Source organism: Tachypleus tridentatus, chromosome 12, assembly GCF_004210375.1.
Source record: "Tachypleus tridentatus isolate NWPU-2018 chromosome 12, ASM421037v1, whole genome shotgun sequence".
Lineage (NCBI taxonomy): Eukaryota > Metazoa > Arthropoda > Merostomata > Xiphosura > Limulidae > Tachypleus > Tachypleus tridentatus.
The window spans coordinates 108,154,253-108,173,328 of NC_134836.1; the positions used below are offsets into that span (position 1 = coordinate 108,154,253).

Consider the following 19,076-nt stretch of genomic DNA (forward strand, 5'->3'; position numbering starts at 1 on the left):
TTTAAGGTTTGCAAAATATGAAAAATTCTATATGAAAGTGTCGGCACTGAATCAATAATCTTTAAAACGGATGTAACGTGCACTTTTAGGAATTTATTTGTCCTATCATAAATTGTATATTAATGTGCGCAATATTATATACGTTGTACGTGAACAAGAACATAAACGTATGACATCAAATCTACAACAATGTTTCTCAGTGCTGTATCGATGTCTTTCTCTGAATCATACCATTATATCGTAGAATATCTTTGACAGGACTTAAAGTACTAGCGATTCTATTATTCAACCACCTCAGAAACAATACTGTAATTATATTGCATGTAATTCGCGAGCCACATAATATTGATATGTAAGTAAGATTACAAGTAAGCCTAACATGAGAGCGTGTTTGCACTTTGAGGAGAAACGAAGGAGTTACTCAACACTGCAGGTTGACTTCAGGATATGCTCCTCTCAACAGGACACAACATTACACTTTGATTAAGGCATATCCTGGTCTCATCAACGTGCGTTATTTTATTCTAATGAAAAAACTCGTGTATAACATATACTTTTGTACAGAAACGACAAGTATATCTATAGACTGAGAAATAGGGGAGAGATTACTTACGTATGTTACAGATTTCTTTTTATTAAATGTAAAATAGATACTAAGTTCATTTTAAACCACATGAAAACGAAAATTTCCAAACGGGAACATCTTTCAGAAAATGGTGGTTTTGTTTTGAATTTCGCGCAATACTACACGAGGACTATCTGTGCTAGCCGTCCCTAATTTAGCAGTGTAAGAGTAGAGGCAAGGCAACTAGTTATCAAACACCCACCGCCAACATTTAGGTTACTCTTTCACCAACGAAGAGTGGGATTGACCATCACATTATAACGCCCACACGGCTGAAATGGCAAACATGTTCGGTGTGACGGGAGCTCGAACCGCGACCCTCAGATTACGAGTCGAACGCCTTAACCCACCTGGCCATGCCGGGCCCCAGAAAATGGTGGACATTCATGAAATATATTAACTAGAAAACTCCGTTGTTGACCATATACAGATTTTTTTTTTTCAAACTAGAAATCTTCGGCTATGCTCATGTTCTACTATGACATTAATTTTTGAATATATATCATTTCAAAAACTGAGAAAGTCGCTAAACTTCTGCCTGTGAGTTAAAAAATAACAGTTATCATAAAGTAACTAAAGGCAGTCGAAAATTTACGTTGACCATTTTATTTCCTGAAATAACCCGAAGACTTGGGAGCTGTACTTAATATCTGCACGCGCTTTTTTTGACTCCTTTTCTGCTAAAAGCTGTTCTGGTTTAACAGTAATATTTAACTCCGCGAAGTGGTTTCTCTTATAATTATTAACTGTGAGGTTTATCTCTCGAACGTAATTTATCTTACAGATATTATTAATTGTAACATTTATCTCTAAAACGTAGTTTATCTCATAACAATTAACTGTAAAACATATCTCTAGAACGTAGTTTCTCTTATGACTGTTACACCTTATCAAAATTACTAATATCAGTTAATGCGATTTCCTTTGGAAACACTGTAACTTCTTAATTCCGTAAATATGGTTTCGTTACGAATAAACTTTGCTTAGCATTTATAGCAGGTGCATTTATCTTCGTTTTCTTTATTTATAGGTAAGCACACAGAAGTCTCTGTGCTCTGCCCATCACGGGTACTGATCCACAGAGATACCGCTGTGCCACTGGAAGGTGTTCATGTTCGTTCTGAGAATGTTTGAAGTAAATATGTAAATATCAGTCATTTCTTGTATCTATTTGTTGTTTTGCAGGTTTTTTGTATCAATGTCCGTTAAGTTATACATGCTGTGTGTAGTTAATATTATCAATGTCCGTTCAGTTAGTCACACCGTGTTTAATTAATATTATCAATGTCCCTTCAGTTATACACAGTGTGATTAGTTAATATTATCTGTGTCCCTTCAGTTATACACAGTGTGATTAGTTAATATTATCAATGTCCCTTCAGTTATACACAGTGTGATTAGTTAATATTATCAATGTCCCTTCAGTTATACACAGTGTGATTAGTTAATATTATCAATGTCCCTTCAGTTATACACAGTGTGATTAGTTAATAATATCAATGTCCCTTCAGTTATACACAGTGTGATTAGTTAATATTATCAATGTCCTTCAGTTATACACAGTGTGATTAGTTAATATTATCTGTGTCCCTTCAGTTATACACAGTGTGATTAGTTAATATTATCAATGTCCCTTCAGTTATACACAGTGTGATTAGTTAATATTATCAATGTCCCTTCAGTTATACACAGTGTGATTAGTTAATATTATCAATGTCCCTTTAGTTATACAAAGTGTGATTAGTTAATATTATCAATGTCCGTTCAGTTATACACAGTGTGATTAGTTAATATTATCAATGTCCCTTCAGTTATACACAGTGTGATTAGTTAATAATATCAATGTCCCTTCAGTTATACACAGTGTGATTAGTTAATATTATCAATGTCCCTTCAGTTATACACAGTGTGATTAGTTAATATTATCTGTGTCCCTTCAGTTATACACAGTGTGATTAGTTAATATTATCAATGTCCCTTCAGTTATACACAGTGTGATTAGTTAATATTATCAATGTCCCTTCAGTTATACACAATGTGATTAGTTAATATTATCAATGTCCCTTCAGTTATACACAATGTGATTAGTTAATATTATCAATGTCCCTTCAGTTATACACAGTGTGATTAGTTAATATTATCAATGTCCCTTCAGTTATACACAGTGTGATTAGTTAATATTATCAATGTCCGTTGAGCTAGACACATTGTGTTTAATTGTTCAAGCTTTTATAATTTACTGAAAATATGTAATTGTATATACACATCAGAATATGTAATTTCTCATTTAAAACAGGTCAAAAATACAAGAGCATTTAAAAGCAAATAAAATTTCCATCTAGTTCTAGCATTTATGTTTGTTTTAATCTTTAAATTGTACACATTGTGTAATAGACATTCTCACTTAAGAAATCCACGCTTTCATCATTGTAGTTGAATTGTTCAGGCGAATTAAAAAAGAATTCTCTCCAGTGAACGTTATATAACCTCCACGGATTGAACTTCCCTAGGTTTGATAATCTGAGGATCGCGGGTTCGAATCCCGGTCGCACCAAACATGCTCGCTTTTTCAGCCCCCATGGCTTTTTTAGCCCCCACCCAGTTTAGCTAGGTGAAACTTAGAAGAGATGATGTAGCTGAGAATTATACCTTTTGAAAATTCTCAAAGTGTGGATTTTATTTCTTAGCCTGTATCTGATATCTATGTCTTCTGTTTAAAAAAAACAAAAAACATTAGGTTGAAAATAAGTATGCTCCAAACATAACTTTGTAATGAGTTATTATAAATTTGAATGTAATAACAAAATTTATAGCCCACAAAATATTAAAATCTAACATTAAAAAAATCCATTCTGTGGTATTCTTTATGATTAACTAAGTTGAATAATAATAGTTTACATAACACAAAAGATAATTGTCAGTTGGTTGTGTCCCGTAGTGGGTCAGAGGTAAGCTTGCGGACTTGCAATGCTAAAATGCGGATTCTGTTATCTGCAGTGGACAGAATACACTAACCATTGGAGTTGAACTCAGCACGAAGGAGACAACATCAACAACAGTTCATAATTGTATGGATTTGGTAAAGCTTATATATTCAGTATATGTAATTTATTAGGCTTTGGTAACCTCGCACGATAGATGGCGCCTGTGAAGTAGACTGCACAGATGAATGATATAATAAATGGATATTTTGTGGTGTTTTGTCATTAATGACTTAAAAATATAAAAAAAGAGAGTTAGAATGTACTGCGATGGTTAATATGCATGTCTTTGTATTTAATTCGAAACTGTATTGAAGCTAACTCCTAAATGAGTACAAATAAACAGGAAATTTGAAAATAGTGTTTCGTTTGTTTCTGAATTTCACGCAAAGCTAAACAAGGGCTATATGAGCTAGCTGTCCCTAATTTAACAGTGTAAGACTAGAGAGAAGGTAACCAGTCATCGCCATCCACCGCCAACTCTTGGGCTACTCTTTTACCAACGAAAAGTGGGATTGATCGTAACATTATAAGATCCCCTCGGCTGAAAGGGCGAATATGTTTGGTGTGACGGGGATTCAAACCAGCGACCCTCAGATTACGAGTCGAATGCCTTAATCCACCTGGCCATGTCGGGCCCATTTGAAAAGAAGTTTGCAAAAATGTGGAAACGAATACCATTTCTCTACCATAGTTACAAGAAGTCCAAATTTAATCATCACATGAAATATCAGGTTAATTTACGACGGTATTTTGTAACTTGGATTAAATAAAATGCACTTTCCCTCTTATTTGAAAACGAATCTTATATACTAGCATTACATTTTAAGATGGGTTATGCATCCTGTCAATACGTTGAGTCTAACATGCATAAAACAACTATTTCATTCACACGTTGCTGGTCTTGAGTATAATTTGTTTAGATAGTTATTGACTATAATTTCAGTTACATCATAGTCTAAAGAAAGGATATGACTCTATCGACACACAATTGTTTTGTTTCCCTTTTAATTCTAGAAAACAAAATAAAATGAATTCTGATGTGTACATGAAAAACCAGAGTTTTATAGTATTTGAAAATAAAGTTTAATTTTGAGGACTTTATATAACTTTAATATTATAAATATTCTAGAAATTAAGAAGTTTACCCTAAGTGTAAAGTGGATCGTATACCCTCGGTACACGTTGGTGGTTTTTTTGTTTGTTTGAAATTAAGTACAAGGCTACATAATAGGCTACGTGTGCTCTGCCCACCACAAGTATCGAAACCCAAATTTTAGCAGTGTGAATCAGCAGACATGCCGCTGAGGGGCAAACTAGAGGGAAGGCACTTTTTTGTCAGCGCGTTTTACAATTACATACAAAAGAACCAACTTTTCTTGTCCTAAGATAACCGGGTACTCCAGCTAGTGTATATATATATATATATATCAAGAAAATATTATTACAATTTTGTAATAGTGCACCAGACTGGTAAAGACCTACAAAATAATGTTAGTTAAGAGTAACATAAAATTAGAAGTCATTTGACTCGAATGTAACTAAGTGTGCGCGCCTAATTGTAGAAGCGAAGGTTTGGGGCTCGCATTTTGCACTGTGGGGTTGTTACAGTTAAATCTCGTTATTTGATTTCAGTATCTATTAAGTCCAAAAGTCGTACTATCAGTCGAACACTGGGGTCGGCTGAGTGCAGTTAGTCATTGTGTATCTTATCGGCAGTATCAAGGAAGAAACAGACAAGTTTCAGAACAAGCTATAATAATAATATCGACAAAACTAGGAAGGCTTAAAACATGCTATTTTATTGCTGTGTTGTGAGATACACCACGCGCAGTACGAACCATTATTAACTACGTACATAAATAACTAATATAGCAGCTGAAGATTTGTTAAGTGTTCTCACAGTATGCATATCTAGGGTGAATGAGCATGCTTTGTTAAACTATCGCCTCCTAGTGAGCTCAGTGGTAGGTTACAGCTCGCATATGTATATACACACGCAGGAGTTTAAATACAAATGTTAAAAATAATCAATGTACACGTTAAATTCTCTATACACTATCCAGCCCGGCATGGCCAGGTGGATTAAGGCGTTAGACTCGTAATCTGAGGGTGGCGGGTTCGCATCCCAGTCGCGCCAAACATGCTCGCCATTTCAGCCGTGGGGGCGTTATAATGTGACGGTCAATCCCACTATTCGTTGGTAAAAGAGTAGCCCAAGAGTTGGCGGTGGGTGGTGATGACTAGCTGCCTTTCCTCTTGTCTTACACTGCTAAATTAGGGACGGCTAGCACAGATAGCTCTCGAGTAGCTTTGTGCGAAATTCAAAACAAACAAACAAACCTGTTACCATTAGTTCATAACGTTCATAATGTTAAAGAAATGCTGTTCTGTTTTGGTTATTTAACCTTCTAGGTTTTATTTACAAGTTTTCCTTAAAATTGATTAGAAAAATCTTAGTCTTTCCCACTTTCTTTAATTTATTAAATTATCAACAAAAAATAATTAATTATATTAAAGCGCCACCCCGCCGCCCAAATTATTCTAATTTCATACAAGCTTTCAGCATTCCGCACCTGTTTTCTTTAATAACAGACTAACTTACAACCTTAAAACTAAAGCGTAAAATGAAAACTTGTTCAAAAGTAAAACATTAATAAAAACAGTTATAAATATACTTAACTAAATCTAAAATCAGGGGTTCGATTACCCTTTCGGTGGACTCAGAAGATAGCCCGATGTGGTTTTGCTATAAGAAAACACACACATTCACACTTTATTTAAAATATGCTGTATTAGAATTTTCAATAAGCGCACACGATTTAAACGAACACATCAGAGAATTTCGAGATTCCGGTTGGAGGAAGATGTACCTGATCTAAAACAGACACATAACCCAACCATGAGACGCACGGTTCAGAAATAGCTCTTGCTCTATTTAATACTGCAAGACTCCATAGTGAGCTATCTGTATCCTGTCCCTCGCGGAGAATCGAGCCGCAAATTTCGTATTGTGTAAACTTATCGCTGACCCCACCGGAGGACACAAATACAACCGTTTCTAATTTGAACTAATGAATAGTGGGAAAAAGCAGTAAGCAACCCAGTAACAGCCGCCAACACAAGGGCCTTTTTCCCTGTTCTTTGAATCCAATTGTAAAATTGGCTGACACTTTTATAACGCACCCACAACTGAAACTGTGAAGCATGTCCAGCGGCGTCACGTCTCGAGCGCTGGACCTTTCGATCCACAGTAACTAGTTGCATGCTAGCCTCTAGACCACGATCGGCCCTAATGATATATTAATGGACTAGTTCAGCAAGCATTTTTATACTTACTGAACAGTCTTTGAGGTTATTTTCAAACCCTATTACCCTCGTTTATTTGTAACCAATTAATTATCACTTACACGAATACTGTACAACCTAACAAGTGATTATAGTAAGTTCAGTGCACGTTTTTATTCATTCACTAGTAACGGCCACAACATGTATAGTGCTCGACCGATTTCTGTGTCACTTATTTTCTATTCAGGATAAGGTCATAATGTCCATTCTGAGAAGTACATTATCCAATGACAAATATTCTGATAGTTAAAAGGTGAGGTTGAAGATTAGGCTTTGATACAGAGTAATGTATTGGGGTGCCTTTGGTAAACGCCAATTTCATGGTGTCAGAATGTTTGCTAAGAAAATAAAATTATTTATATGGCCAAAATGCACCAAGTTACCCATATAGTTTTATTTTTCCTTATCTAGAAGGTTCTAGTACTATTTTGCTATTACTTCCTAAAAGTGTATTTACATTGTAGAATAACAAAATTTTATCGATGAGGCATTTGTAAGCCGACAGACGTATAACGTTAAAATCCTAGGTTCGATTCTCCGCGGTGGGTGCAACGTGGAGTTGCTATAAAACAAAGAATTATAACAATTTTTTTTATCGTGCAAAGTTACACGAGGGTTACCTACACTAACCGTTTGTAATTTAGCAGTGTAAGAGTAGTGGGAAGACAGCTGGTCATCACCACCTACCACCAACTCTTGGGCTACTATTTTACTAATGAAAGGTAGGCTGATTGAACATTATAACGTCCCCGCGGCTAAAAGGGCTAGCATATTTGGTGTGACAAGAATTCGAACACGCGACCTTCAGATTACGAGTCGAGCGCTCTAAACCACATTGGGCCTAAATAAAAAGTTACTGTGTTTTGAATCTAGAAAATAAAGCAATTGGCACTTTAGTTTGAAATTAATTGCGTAATTTTTTGCAGGAGTTTACGGAAGGCAAACCTATATACAGAAAATTTGCAGGACACTCACGTCAAAGTTATTAATAGTTCCTCCACCAATGTCGTATCCCACCCTGTCTAACGAACTCTAATACTGAGCAAAAGGCCTCGTCGGCACTGGATATAGTAAGTACAGTGTAGCTGGTGCATTAATACATTTTTCTTAATTCTCAGTTATTAGTTCTTATAATAACTGCAATAGAACTTCAGCAGTTGTTTTGTTTCTTTCTTTGTTTTGAATTCCGCGCAAAGCACATGAGGGAAATTGCGCTAGCCGTCTTTAATTTAGCAGTCAAAGACCAGAGAAAAGGCAGCTAGTCATCACCACTCACCGCCAACCTCTAGACTACTCTTTTACTAACGAATAGTGAGATTGATATTTGGTGTGACAGGAATTCGAACCCGCAAACTTCGGATTACGAGTTGAGTGACTTAACCACCTGGCCATGCCGGGTGTTGCAGTTGTTAGACGCAAATGACGAACACACTGGAAATATTTCGTCTTATTTGCCACATTAGCTCACCATAATTATCCAGTGCACTTTAATAGTAGGCAAAAGCCATCACGAAACCATCTGCAAACAGCTTTTGTAATATACGCAATGTTAACGTGAGTTACATCGCTGTAGATCTGAGCTCCCTTTACCCTTTAAATAGGTTTGCTTTGGATGAAATTTTGCGCAAAGCTACATGGGGGCTATCTGCGCAAGCCGTCCATAATTTAGCAGTGTAAGACTAGAGAGAAGATAGCTAGTCATCACCACCCATTGCCAATTCTTGGATTGCTCTTTTATTAACGAATAGTGGGATTGACCGCGGATTATAACGCACCCATGATGAGCGTGTTCAGCAACGGGGATTCGAACACGCGACCCACAGAGTGCTAGTCGGGTGCTTTAACCAAGAAGTTACGCCTGCCAAAACAAAATTGTGGCCATTTATGTTAAATAAATGTAATTTACAATAAACTGTATTGTATTTGTTTTATTCATTGTGTTATTTAATTAAAAGGTTGGCGTCTAGTAATTAAGTTTTTCACTCCAATTTTTAAATCATTATTTAATTAATCCTCGAATACTGTTTTTAACTCTGTCACTACACTTAACTCGAAAATGCTATTATTTTTTTAATAAATTAAACTAAGTATGGCTCCCAAACAAGGTATCAGCAATAGCGTGAGTACCAAAATTACCAATTAATGTTTTATAGTCATTATAAGTTTTTATGGTTTTTTTTTTTTAATAAGATAACTCTCCTAGTTAAGTCACTATACGGAAATGGTTACTTCATTTACCAAGTTATTTTTTAAATTCTGATATTCATAACTAACTTGCGTTTATAACAATTTGTTGATATCAATCGCTTGACGTAATAAACGTTCCAGAGATGGAGTACACATGCTGGTTTTATTCGAATGCAAGAACGATATATACAAGTTACAGTAAAATTGCCCTAGACTTCAGTTGATTTAATTATGAGTTCTTGGTTTGATTTGTTTTGAATTTCGCGCAAAGCTACACAAGGGCTATCTGCGCTAACCGTCCCTAATTTAGCAGTGTGAGACTGAAAGAAAGGCAACAATTTACAACGTTAAAATTCGGGTTTGATACCCCGCTAGGAACATATCAGATAGTCCAATGTGGTTTGGCTCTACCAACATTTCACGTGCAAGCTGTCATAAATACCTTTGGTATCAGTGCCACTATTTTAATACCTTAATATAAAAAAGCCACCGTAGATATGCTAATATATTTACAGTTATGCATATATATTTGTTTATGTGAAACTCTGCTTAAGGAATTTGCGTGAAACATTTTTTTTGTGTTTAAATCTTAATAGTCAAATCCACGGTTTACAACCAGTTAGCTAGAGTAACACTAATGTTGACAACCGAATAGTTTCAAAAGCAAAAAACACCTTACGAATAAAATTTGTTATTCTCCTTGTAATATTTACAATGTTGGTGTTATACCAGTTGATTAGATATTTACAAAAACTTCACTATAGATTATCTGTATCCTGCATACCACAAGTATCTAAACCAGATTTTTAGCGCTATAAGCCTGTAGACATATCGGTGAGCCACTAGGGGGCGTGTTATGACAGTATTACAAGTGCACTGTGTCATTACAAGTACAGGCGTGCGAACAATAAAAGGCATGTATTATTCAACTGATATATACATAACAGTGAAGTATCTTTATGGTGTGACATAAATACTTAACCTAAAATATTCAAACTTAAGAACTTACATAAATATCTATAATACATAAATATACGTTGGAAAACACGAAGCATTTTATAAATAGGGCTAAACACAAACTCTATAATTCGAGCCCCGCCATGGTCAGGTGGTAAAGGCACCCGACTCGTTATCCCAGGGTCGCGAGCTTGAATCGCCGTCACACCACACATGCCTGGAGGCGTTATAATGTGACGGTCAGTTCCACTATTTATTTGTAAAAGAGTAGCCCAATAGTTAGCGGTGGTGGTGATCACTAGCTGCTTTCTCTCTAGTCTTACACTGCTAAATTAGAAACGGCTAGCGCAGATATCCCTCGCATATCTTTGCGCGAAATTCAAACCAAACTACAATTCGGGTTTTATTATTATCTTGTGCTGTCTTTAGAGTATCAGATCCAAAATTACAAGGAATAATTGATCAAGTTTATGTTATTAAATACTGCATAATTTAAAAAGACAATCACGTTAACTAATTATCGGTATGAAATAGTAAAGTTAATGTAATATATTACAAATAAATCACTTAATCGAATAATCATATACCACTTTATAAATTATTACCAATATAAACTATACTGTATAACTTAGTTTGAAAACTTACTAAATATCTCTTACTTACAAAAAAATGTTCAAATGTAATTTTAGTTATAGTAGTATGAACTTATTTTACGCGTTTCTTTTTCCAGTTTTATCGTATTGTATAAATTATCATTGTTGGGAATAGATATTTGTAAAAACTAAATGTCATATCCTAATGTTTTAATGATATCAAATCCTCTACTATATCCAAATTATTGTAATAAAAGTAAGTATGGCTGGTGATATTAACCCACAATCATACTTAGTTCTTTCAAATAAATATAATATGGTGATGAATTTCTTCAAAGAATAGTAAAGTCTAACCTTTCTTTCACAATATTGTCAAGGGTTGAATGGAATGTTGATATAAGACCAGGGGTTGTGGTGTAGGTGCTCATATTTCTTGTCCTAATCAGTGAAGTTCCTCTACGTCTGTGAAACTGGCTTTTCCCCACGAGATTCTTGTTCCGTAGAGAAGCCTACATTCCAGGCAGGGACAAGCCAACGTTGTATAAGGGGTGCAAAAGTTTTTGGGACTTGGTGTTCACACAAACGTGTTAGAGAGGAATGGATGGCTGGATGGCTTGCCAGTATTTCTCTGTATGGTGAGATGGTCTAGGTAAAATGGAAGTACTTTAAAGGAATTTCTTGTTACCGAAATGGTCGCTCTCGCAATAAGCTGGCGGTCTTATAGAAACCGCTGTCGGTCCCCGAACAGCAGGTTTCATGTTTCCCACGGCGTGACGTCAGAGAAGCAATGTAGTACTTCGATTTGTAATTCTGTCTTACTAAGTGTGTTATTTTCATAAGGACATTCGAAGAGAACTGTGGAAGGAAGATAAGGTACATCTATGAATATTGTTATATAAGTTCGCATTTTATTTTAATACTTTAATAACTAACACATCAAGGTCGATAAAAAAGAATTGGTTTCTTTATGGATATGAAAAGTCTCATATATATGTTTATTGAAAATATATAATTATATATAGAACAGTAGATAAAAATATATTACTGCTCACGTGCTTATTTAAACATAATAATAAAGCCTTTTCCGTTTAAAGTGTATTCTTTTTCCTTTCCATCAGAACTACATAGGATTCGTAATTTCATATACACATTTGCAAATGTACCTAGCTGAAAGTGAATTGTGGATTTGTTTGTTTTCTAAGTGAAACAAGTTAATAGCTGGAGTGTTTGTTTTTGTTTTGTTTTTCAATTTCGTGCAAAGCTACTCAAGGGCTATCTGCGCTAGCCGTCCCTAATTTAGCAGTGTAAAACTAGAGGGAAGGTAGCTAGTCATCACCACCCACCGCCAACTCTTGGGCTACTCTTTTACCAACGAATAGTGGGATTGACCGTCACATTATAACGCCCCCACGGCTGAAAGGGCGAGCATGTTCGGCGTGAGCGGGATTCGAACCTGCGACCCTCAGATTACGAATCGAACGCCTTAACCCACCTGGCCATAGCGGGTCCTAGCTGAAATGAAGACTCACCAATACGTGATTAACGATTTTTGTCGTACCTATTCAGTAGAGAGATTGTAAAAAAGTTAAGTGAATCGAAACGAAAGTACACGTGTATATGTCAGTTATCTGAGGCCACCCAGTGGCACAGCGATGTCTTTGGACATACAACGCTAGAAACTGGGTTTCGATACCCGCGGTGAGCAGAGCACAAATAGCCCATTGTGTAGCTTTGTGCTTAATTACAAACTATTTTGGGGGCAATATTGTTTGAAATGAAACTTTCTGTACATGGTAGTGTGAAACAAATACGGAACAAAAAGAATAGTAAGTCCTTCCTAATGTTAGGACCTGAAACGATAATATAATTTCAAGGAATTGTCAGTAATAAGTTATCATACATTTAAGAAATGATTTTCTAAAAACTTGAATCGTACTAAATTCGATAAATAACATTTCAAATCTCACTGAAGTAAATTAATTTATTCTTTAGGCGAAAAAGGGTATATTTTATATTGCATTTTTATATATAAATAAAAGTACACAGGTATTCAAGTTTTGAGACGACTGGGCTGGGTAAATAAAAAAAAAATACTATAACTGTATGATAGAATGTTAAAATCTTGTCAAAACATAGTATACTTATAATAATAATAACAAAAAAGTTTATTTTCGTAAAAGTTGCTTCCTCGTTACCAAGTGCACAGATATAGTGTAGCTTTATCCTAAAAACAAACAAAAGAATCTGAATGCCCACGATTGGACAGAACACAGATCGTTCCACTGTGTTGTTTTGTGCTTACAAACAAACAAAATAATCTGAATGCCCACGATTGGACAGAACACAGATCGCTCCCCTGTGTTGTTTTATGCTTACTAACAAAAAATATTCTGTATCTCCACGATGGAATAGAACACAGGTAGCGCCACTGTGTTGTTTTTTGCTTACAAAAAAACAAAATATTCTGTATCTCCACGATGGAATAGAACACAGGTAGCGCCACTGTGTTGTTTTTGCTTACAAAAAAACAAAATATTCTGAATGCCCACAATGGGACAGAACACAGATAGCTCCACTGTGTTGTTTTATGCTTACAAACTAGTAAAATGATCTGAATCCTCACGATGGGACAGAACACAGATCGCTCCCCTGTGTTGTTTTATGCTTACTAACAAAAAATATTCTGTATCTCCACGATGGAATAGAACACAGGTAGCGCCACTGTGTTGTTTTTGCTTACAAAAAAACAAAATATTCTGAATGCCCACAATGGGACAGAACACAGATAGCTCCACTGTGTTGTTTTATGCTTACAAACTAGTAAAATGATCTGAATCCTCACGATGGGACAGAACACAGATAGCTCCACTGTGTTGTTTTGTGCTTACAAGCTAGCAAAATAATCTGAATCCCCACGATGGGACAGAACACAGATAGCTCCAATGTGTTGTTTTGTGTTTACAAACACATTACTGCCAATCCGTCCATACATTTTTGGAAATTGCGCTTATTTCAAGCCACAAGTAAAGTTGTTAATTAACGTTCTCTTTAACTCAGTTTCTTACCTTTAGTTTAAATAACAAAAATAATATCTTCAAAAAATAACCATTTAGTTTTTCTAAACTTACTCGGTTCATACTATTCTCTTCGTTTTGATTTACTCTCTTTAGTATTACAACTTGTAAGATAATTCTATTTAAATGGTTAAATTCCTAGCTGTATTTTTATTAGAATATTTTGTATAATCTTACATTGTTTTGTTTCCTTATGAATTTCGCGCAAAGCTACATAAGGGCTATCTCCACCAGCCGTCCATAATTTAGTGGTGTGTAACAGTAGAAGAAAGGCTGCTAGTAATTTTCACACACCGCCAACTCTTGGGCTACTCTGAAAGACTTTTTGCTGTTATTAAGGCAAAATGGGAGACATAAAAAACATTAATTGTTTTCTGAACTCGGTCACTTCCACTGAGTTTCGTATGTCTCCAGATTTATAACGCTAAAATCAGGGGTTCGATTCCCCTCGGTGAGCTGAGCAGATAGCCCTTTGTGGCTTTGCTATACGAAACACACACACACACACACACACTCCACTGAGTTTCTGTTGTACAATATATGAATATTAATAGTGTATCAATGTTTCACATGTGGTTTACCTTCATTGTTCTTTGAAAATATCCTACAATATAATTTTTGTCTTAATACTGACACTTTTGCACAGTACTGTACGTTTTGGTAATGTTTTAATCGTGATAGGTTAAACGCTGAATCACACATTGTTTTTCTACAAGTGTTTCATAAAACTGTTTGCTCTTCTAATACATCATTCATGATGTCCATATAATCTATTTCATTATAAAAAGTACGTATTAAGATGTGTAATGTAACATACATTTGACAGATTGGCAGCTTTAAGTGTACTTATATTCCTTAATAACAATGATCTTATTTTATAATAAAATATTCAAACACTTCGGCCAAGACTGTATGATAAGCCTTTGATTCTTTAACGTAGAATCAATTGTAAAGTTAGAGCTTGAGTGCTTAAACTTGAACATGCACAATTTTATTGTATTTTTCTTTGTCTACCAAGGTGAAAATAAAGCTAACTCAAGTCGCGGTGTGTTCACCGTGAGAACTGAACCCCGGAGTTTATAAAGTAACAAGCTCACCGCTGGGTCATGAGGAAAGCTTGCAATCGGTTTATGTTATTTATTCTCAGTATTGGATGTTTGGACAATTTAAGCTTGTACATTTGTAACTGAAATCATAATATATTTTAAATCGTTCTTATAAACTAGTCCCGCCTGTGAGGCGGTGATAACTCTAGGAAATTGAAACGCTAAAATCTTGGGTTCAATTCCTCCCACTGGACACAGCAGAAGCATTGTTCTGGGAAACGAAAGCTGATATTTACTTGTTTCAGAATCTTTTCCGAATGTTTCTTATTACTGCTTCATTAACGCATGAAAGAAACCGGGTTTCGATACCAGTGCTGGGCGCAGCCCAAACAGCGCATTGTGTAGCTTTGTGCTTAACTTTAAATAAGCATTGTTATTATTTCAGTGTGAAAACAAACAGAAAATTAAGCTTTATTTATGACTTAAGAAGTTCACATAAATTACACGTGTTTGTTTTTCCGAGTGAATTATACACATTTATAAAGAAGTTTTTAATCATTCAGTGCATGCTTAACAATATATAAATATTTAATAGTCAGTAAATCAAGTAACTATATCACATTAATCCATAACACCTTATTAACCACCGTGTAAAGCGGTTACCATAACTTTCACCGGCAAAAAACATAATCGACTTCTATACAAAAATATTCTACATGGACCTTAATACTATTTTGTTTTTATTAAATTTCGTTTCTGTGTTAGAATGGGAAAAAACATATGAAACGTACACATACACTTGGCTCAACAGTATGTCTCTGGACTTACAACGCTAAAAACCAGGTTTCGATATTCGTGGTGGGCAGAGCACAGACATCCCATTGTGTAGCTTTGTGCTTAATTCAAAACAATAACAATAACACTCCTATAAACCTGCGTTTCAAGTTTCAACAGAAAAATTATGGAGATTTACATATATATTCTAATACTTTATAAAAGCTACTATATTATATAAAACTCTTACGATAGATTCACAAGGTTTAAGTCCACTCTTAACAAATAATTCTCTTGTGAGTAGCGCAAGCGTGATACATTTTTCAATAAGGAAATCATGCGCTTCAGAAAATATCTGGTAAGCTAAGGTTATGATTCAAATTAGTTTCACGGCTCTTTCCTATGGGCGATCGGAACAATTTCCATCGGACGTCGACATGTTACTGGACTGGTTACAATGGTTCTGAAGGAGCAAAGTGGTGCCACACTTTAAAATGTTGTATTACGCAAACAGGTATCCGTATAAGTTCCTATCCTTTAAAGTACTTATTTCATGAAAAAGACGCGATAGTAGACAACCTAGAACATAATTCTTTGTGTTGTCTGTGAAGAATAACTTGGTGTTTCTTTCATTTCCAACCGACTTTCAATTTCTAGCTGCGGCACAGCGGCCAGTAGAACATCTCTCATTTTTTGTTGGTTTGTTTTACAAGTACAAACTTTTAGCTTACAGCTCCATTACCTCTTGACCGATTTGGAAACTAATTACATTTTAGACTCAGAAGGTCAAACACTTTCGATTGGTGTATCTTATGACGCTCAGAGTCTCATAGATTAATTTTTTTTAATCCTGATAAAAGGAATTTCACATTGAGGGTAAGTTGATAGAGGTCCTGACGGGTTATAAAATCGAATCGGGTATAGTCGAGCTCTACACTTTGTACTGTTGGCGCACAAAAATATAGTTAATAAAAGGGGGAGAAGATCTCACAGATTAATTTACTCTAATCTTGCCTAAAATAATTACAAGTACCGCGGCTATTGAGGATTCCTTCGTGTTTATTGTGATCGGAGTGAATTGTTTATATTAAAAGTTAAAGGTTTGTTTGTTTTTGTGTACCAGAACGTAGTGTGACTAACATCTATGAACGTAGAGACCTCGAATATTCGTTTAAAAATGGTTTCGCGAGCTGCAGGTGTTAAAGCTCACATTGAGTTACAACCAGCTAACTACATCTTAAACCTAAAAACACGATATGAAAATAATGTATTCTTTTCTAAGATTAAAAGTACAACGTGAAATAAAAACACAGTACAGTGGTACCTCGGTTCTCGAACTTAATCCGTTCCAGAAGGCTGTTCGAAAACCGAATCAATTTTTCCCATAAGAAATACTGTAAATTAAATGAATCCGTTACAGAACTCCAAAAATTACGCATTATGAAGCATTTTAAGTAAAAATATTGCTTATTTATACCTGTGTAATAATACATGCATAAAGTCAACCACAAAAACTATAAACGCAATAAAAAACAATAAATAAAAATTTAACTGCACTTTACCTGTGCTGAGGAGAGCTGATGGCGTAAGGTGGTGAGGAACGTGGAGAGTAGGAGGGTTATTATTGTTTGGAATAGGAGTCATCTTCCATAAAAACGTCAGGTAACTCTCCTTCTGGGGTTCTTTTTCTTTTCTGTCTCTTTGCATCGCTACAACCTGCTTGAGACTCACTGGACCTATTTCTCACTAAAAACTTGTCTAATGAGGTTTATTGATGCCTGCATTTTAAAATGTTTCTGAAGTGAGACATGGCATTGTCATTGAACAGGTTTATGCTGCAGTTTGCTACAGCTTTGTCAGGGTGAAAGTTTTCCACGAAACTTTGTAACTCTCCCAATTTTCCACACATTTCCTTGATTAGTGAACTAGGAAAATCCTCCCTTCCCTCCTCCTCATCTGAAGACACTTCCTCAATTGCCTTCTGTTGCTGCTCCTTCTGAAGGTCTTGAAGTTCTTTCGTGGTGAGCTCAGTGTTGTGGTCTTCTACCAACTCCTCCACATCATCACTACTCACATTCAAGCCCATACACTTGCCTAGTGAGACAATATCCTCGACAACAGGCTCAAAGTCTCTATCTGCTACTGAGTCTGACCACAATTTCTTCCAGGCTGAGTTTATGGTCCTCAAAGACACTTCCCTCCAGGCTTTGTCTATGATCCTCAAGCAATGGAGGATATTAAAGTGATTTTTCTAGAACACTCTGAGGGTTAACTCTGTGTCAAAGGTCACATCAAAGCACCTTTGAAACATTGCTTTGGTGTAGAGTTTCTTAAAGTTCGATATGACCTGCTGGTCCATGGACTGAGTGAGAGGAGTCGTGTTAGGGGGCAAGAGCTTCACCGTAATGAAACTGTACTTGTCCATCAACCCTTTCTCAAAGCCTGGTGGGTGAGCAGGTGCATTGTCCATCACTAGAAGGGCCTTAAGTGGCAACTCTTTTTCCGTGAGGTAATTCTTTATACTTGGAGCGAACACTTCATGGACCCACTCTATAAAAAAATTGCCTGGTTACCCATACTTTACTATTAGCCCTCCACATTACATTTAGTTTACTTTTCAGGACATTATTTTTCTTAAAAACCCTCAGGTTCTCAGAATGGTACAGAAGCAAAGGCTTGTGCCCACTTGCATTACTACATAACAGTAGAGTTAGCCTGCCCTTCATTGGCTTGTATCTCTCATTCTTGGTGATGTAGGTCCTCTTTGGTATTTTCTTCCAAAAGAGGCCTGTCTCATCACAGTTGAACACTTGTTGGGAAATAAAACCCTCAGCTTTTACATAGTCTTTAAATTCCCTAACAAATTTATCAGTAGCGTCTTTGTTAGAACTGGCACCCTCCCCATGTCTCACCACACTATGTATGCCACTTCTCTTCCTAAATTTTTCAAACCACCCCATACTAGCCTTAAAGGCATCACTTGTATCAGCACTCTTTCCAGGGGTGTTTTTCAGGAGGTCAGCATGCAACTGCTTTGCTTTCTCACAAATGATGGTCTCAGAAATGCCATCACCAGCTAACTGTTTTTCATTTACCCAAATCAACAACAGTTTTTCTTCCTCTTCCATTGTTTGTGATCTTTGTTTCGTAAGCACTGTCACTACTTTTGCAATATCAGCTCCTTTGATGACCTCTTTATTTTTCAGTATGGTGCAGACTCTAGACTTCGTCATACCAAACTGTGCAGCAAGGTTAGACACGTGAACACCACTCTCATACTTCGCTATGAGATCTTTTTTCACCTCTATTGTGGCTCTAACAACTTTTCTTTTTGGTTTGCTGCTTTCATTATCCTTCTTTGACCCCATGGTGGCTTATTTAATCAGAATATTTAGAAAAAAAAAAACGAGAACGTTCACAGCAGATTTTAGCAGGGGTGTGGACTGAGCAACAGATGCAGGTAAAATGTTTTGGGCAAGCTTGGCGTGGGC

General features: G+C 35.9%; 1 protein-coding gene and 1 long non-coding RNA gene across 20 annotated transcripts in view; one reads left to right on the forward strand and one right to left on the reverse strand.

Moving 5' to 3' along the window:
• Nucleotides 1-11,177, reverse strand: part of LOC143234291 (uncharacterized) — a 68,905-nt gene extending 57,728 nt beyond the window's left edge. For both annotated transcript variants that reach the window (XM_076471538.1, XM_076471537.1), the window contains exon 1: nt 11,046-11,177. In XM_076471538.1, the coding sequence (XP_076327653.1) occupies nt 11,046-11,119 (74 nt within the window). In that variant the 5' untranslated portion in view covers nt 11,120-11,177. The remainder of the gene's footprint in view (nt 1-11,045) is intronic.
• LOC143234292 (uncharacterized) overlaps nt 1-19,076 on the forward strand; it is an 82,911-nt gene that overhangs the window by 42,243 nt on the left and 21,592 nt on the right. For 6 of the 18 annotated variants that reach the window (XR_013018584.1, XR_013018583.1, XR_013018592.1 and 3 more), the window contains one exon: nt 1,656-1,768. This is a non-coding gene — a long non-coding RNA (uncharacterized LOC143234292). Of the gene's footprint in view, nt 1-1,655; nt 1,769-3,546; nt 3,955-7,880; nt 8,025-11,068; nt 11,202-19,076 lie in introns of those variants that run through there. The other 12 variants (XR_013018595.1, XR_013018586.1, XR_013018587.1 and 9 more) reach the window with 9 other exon arrangements.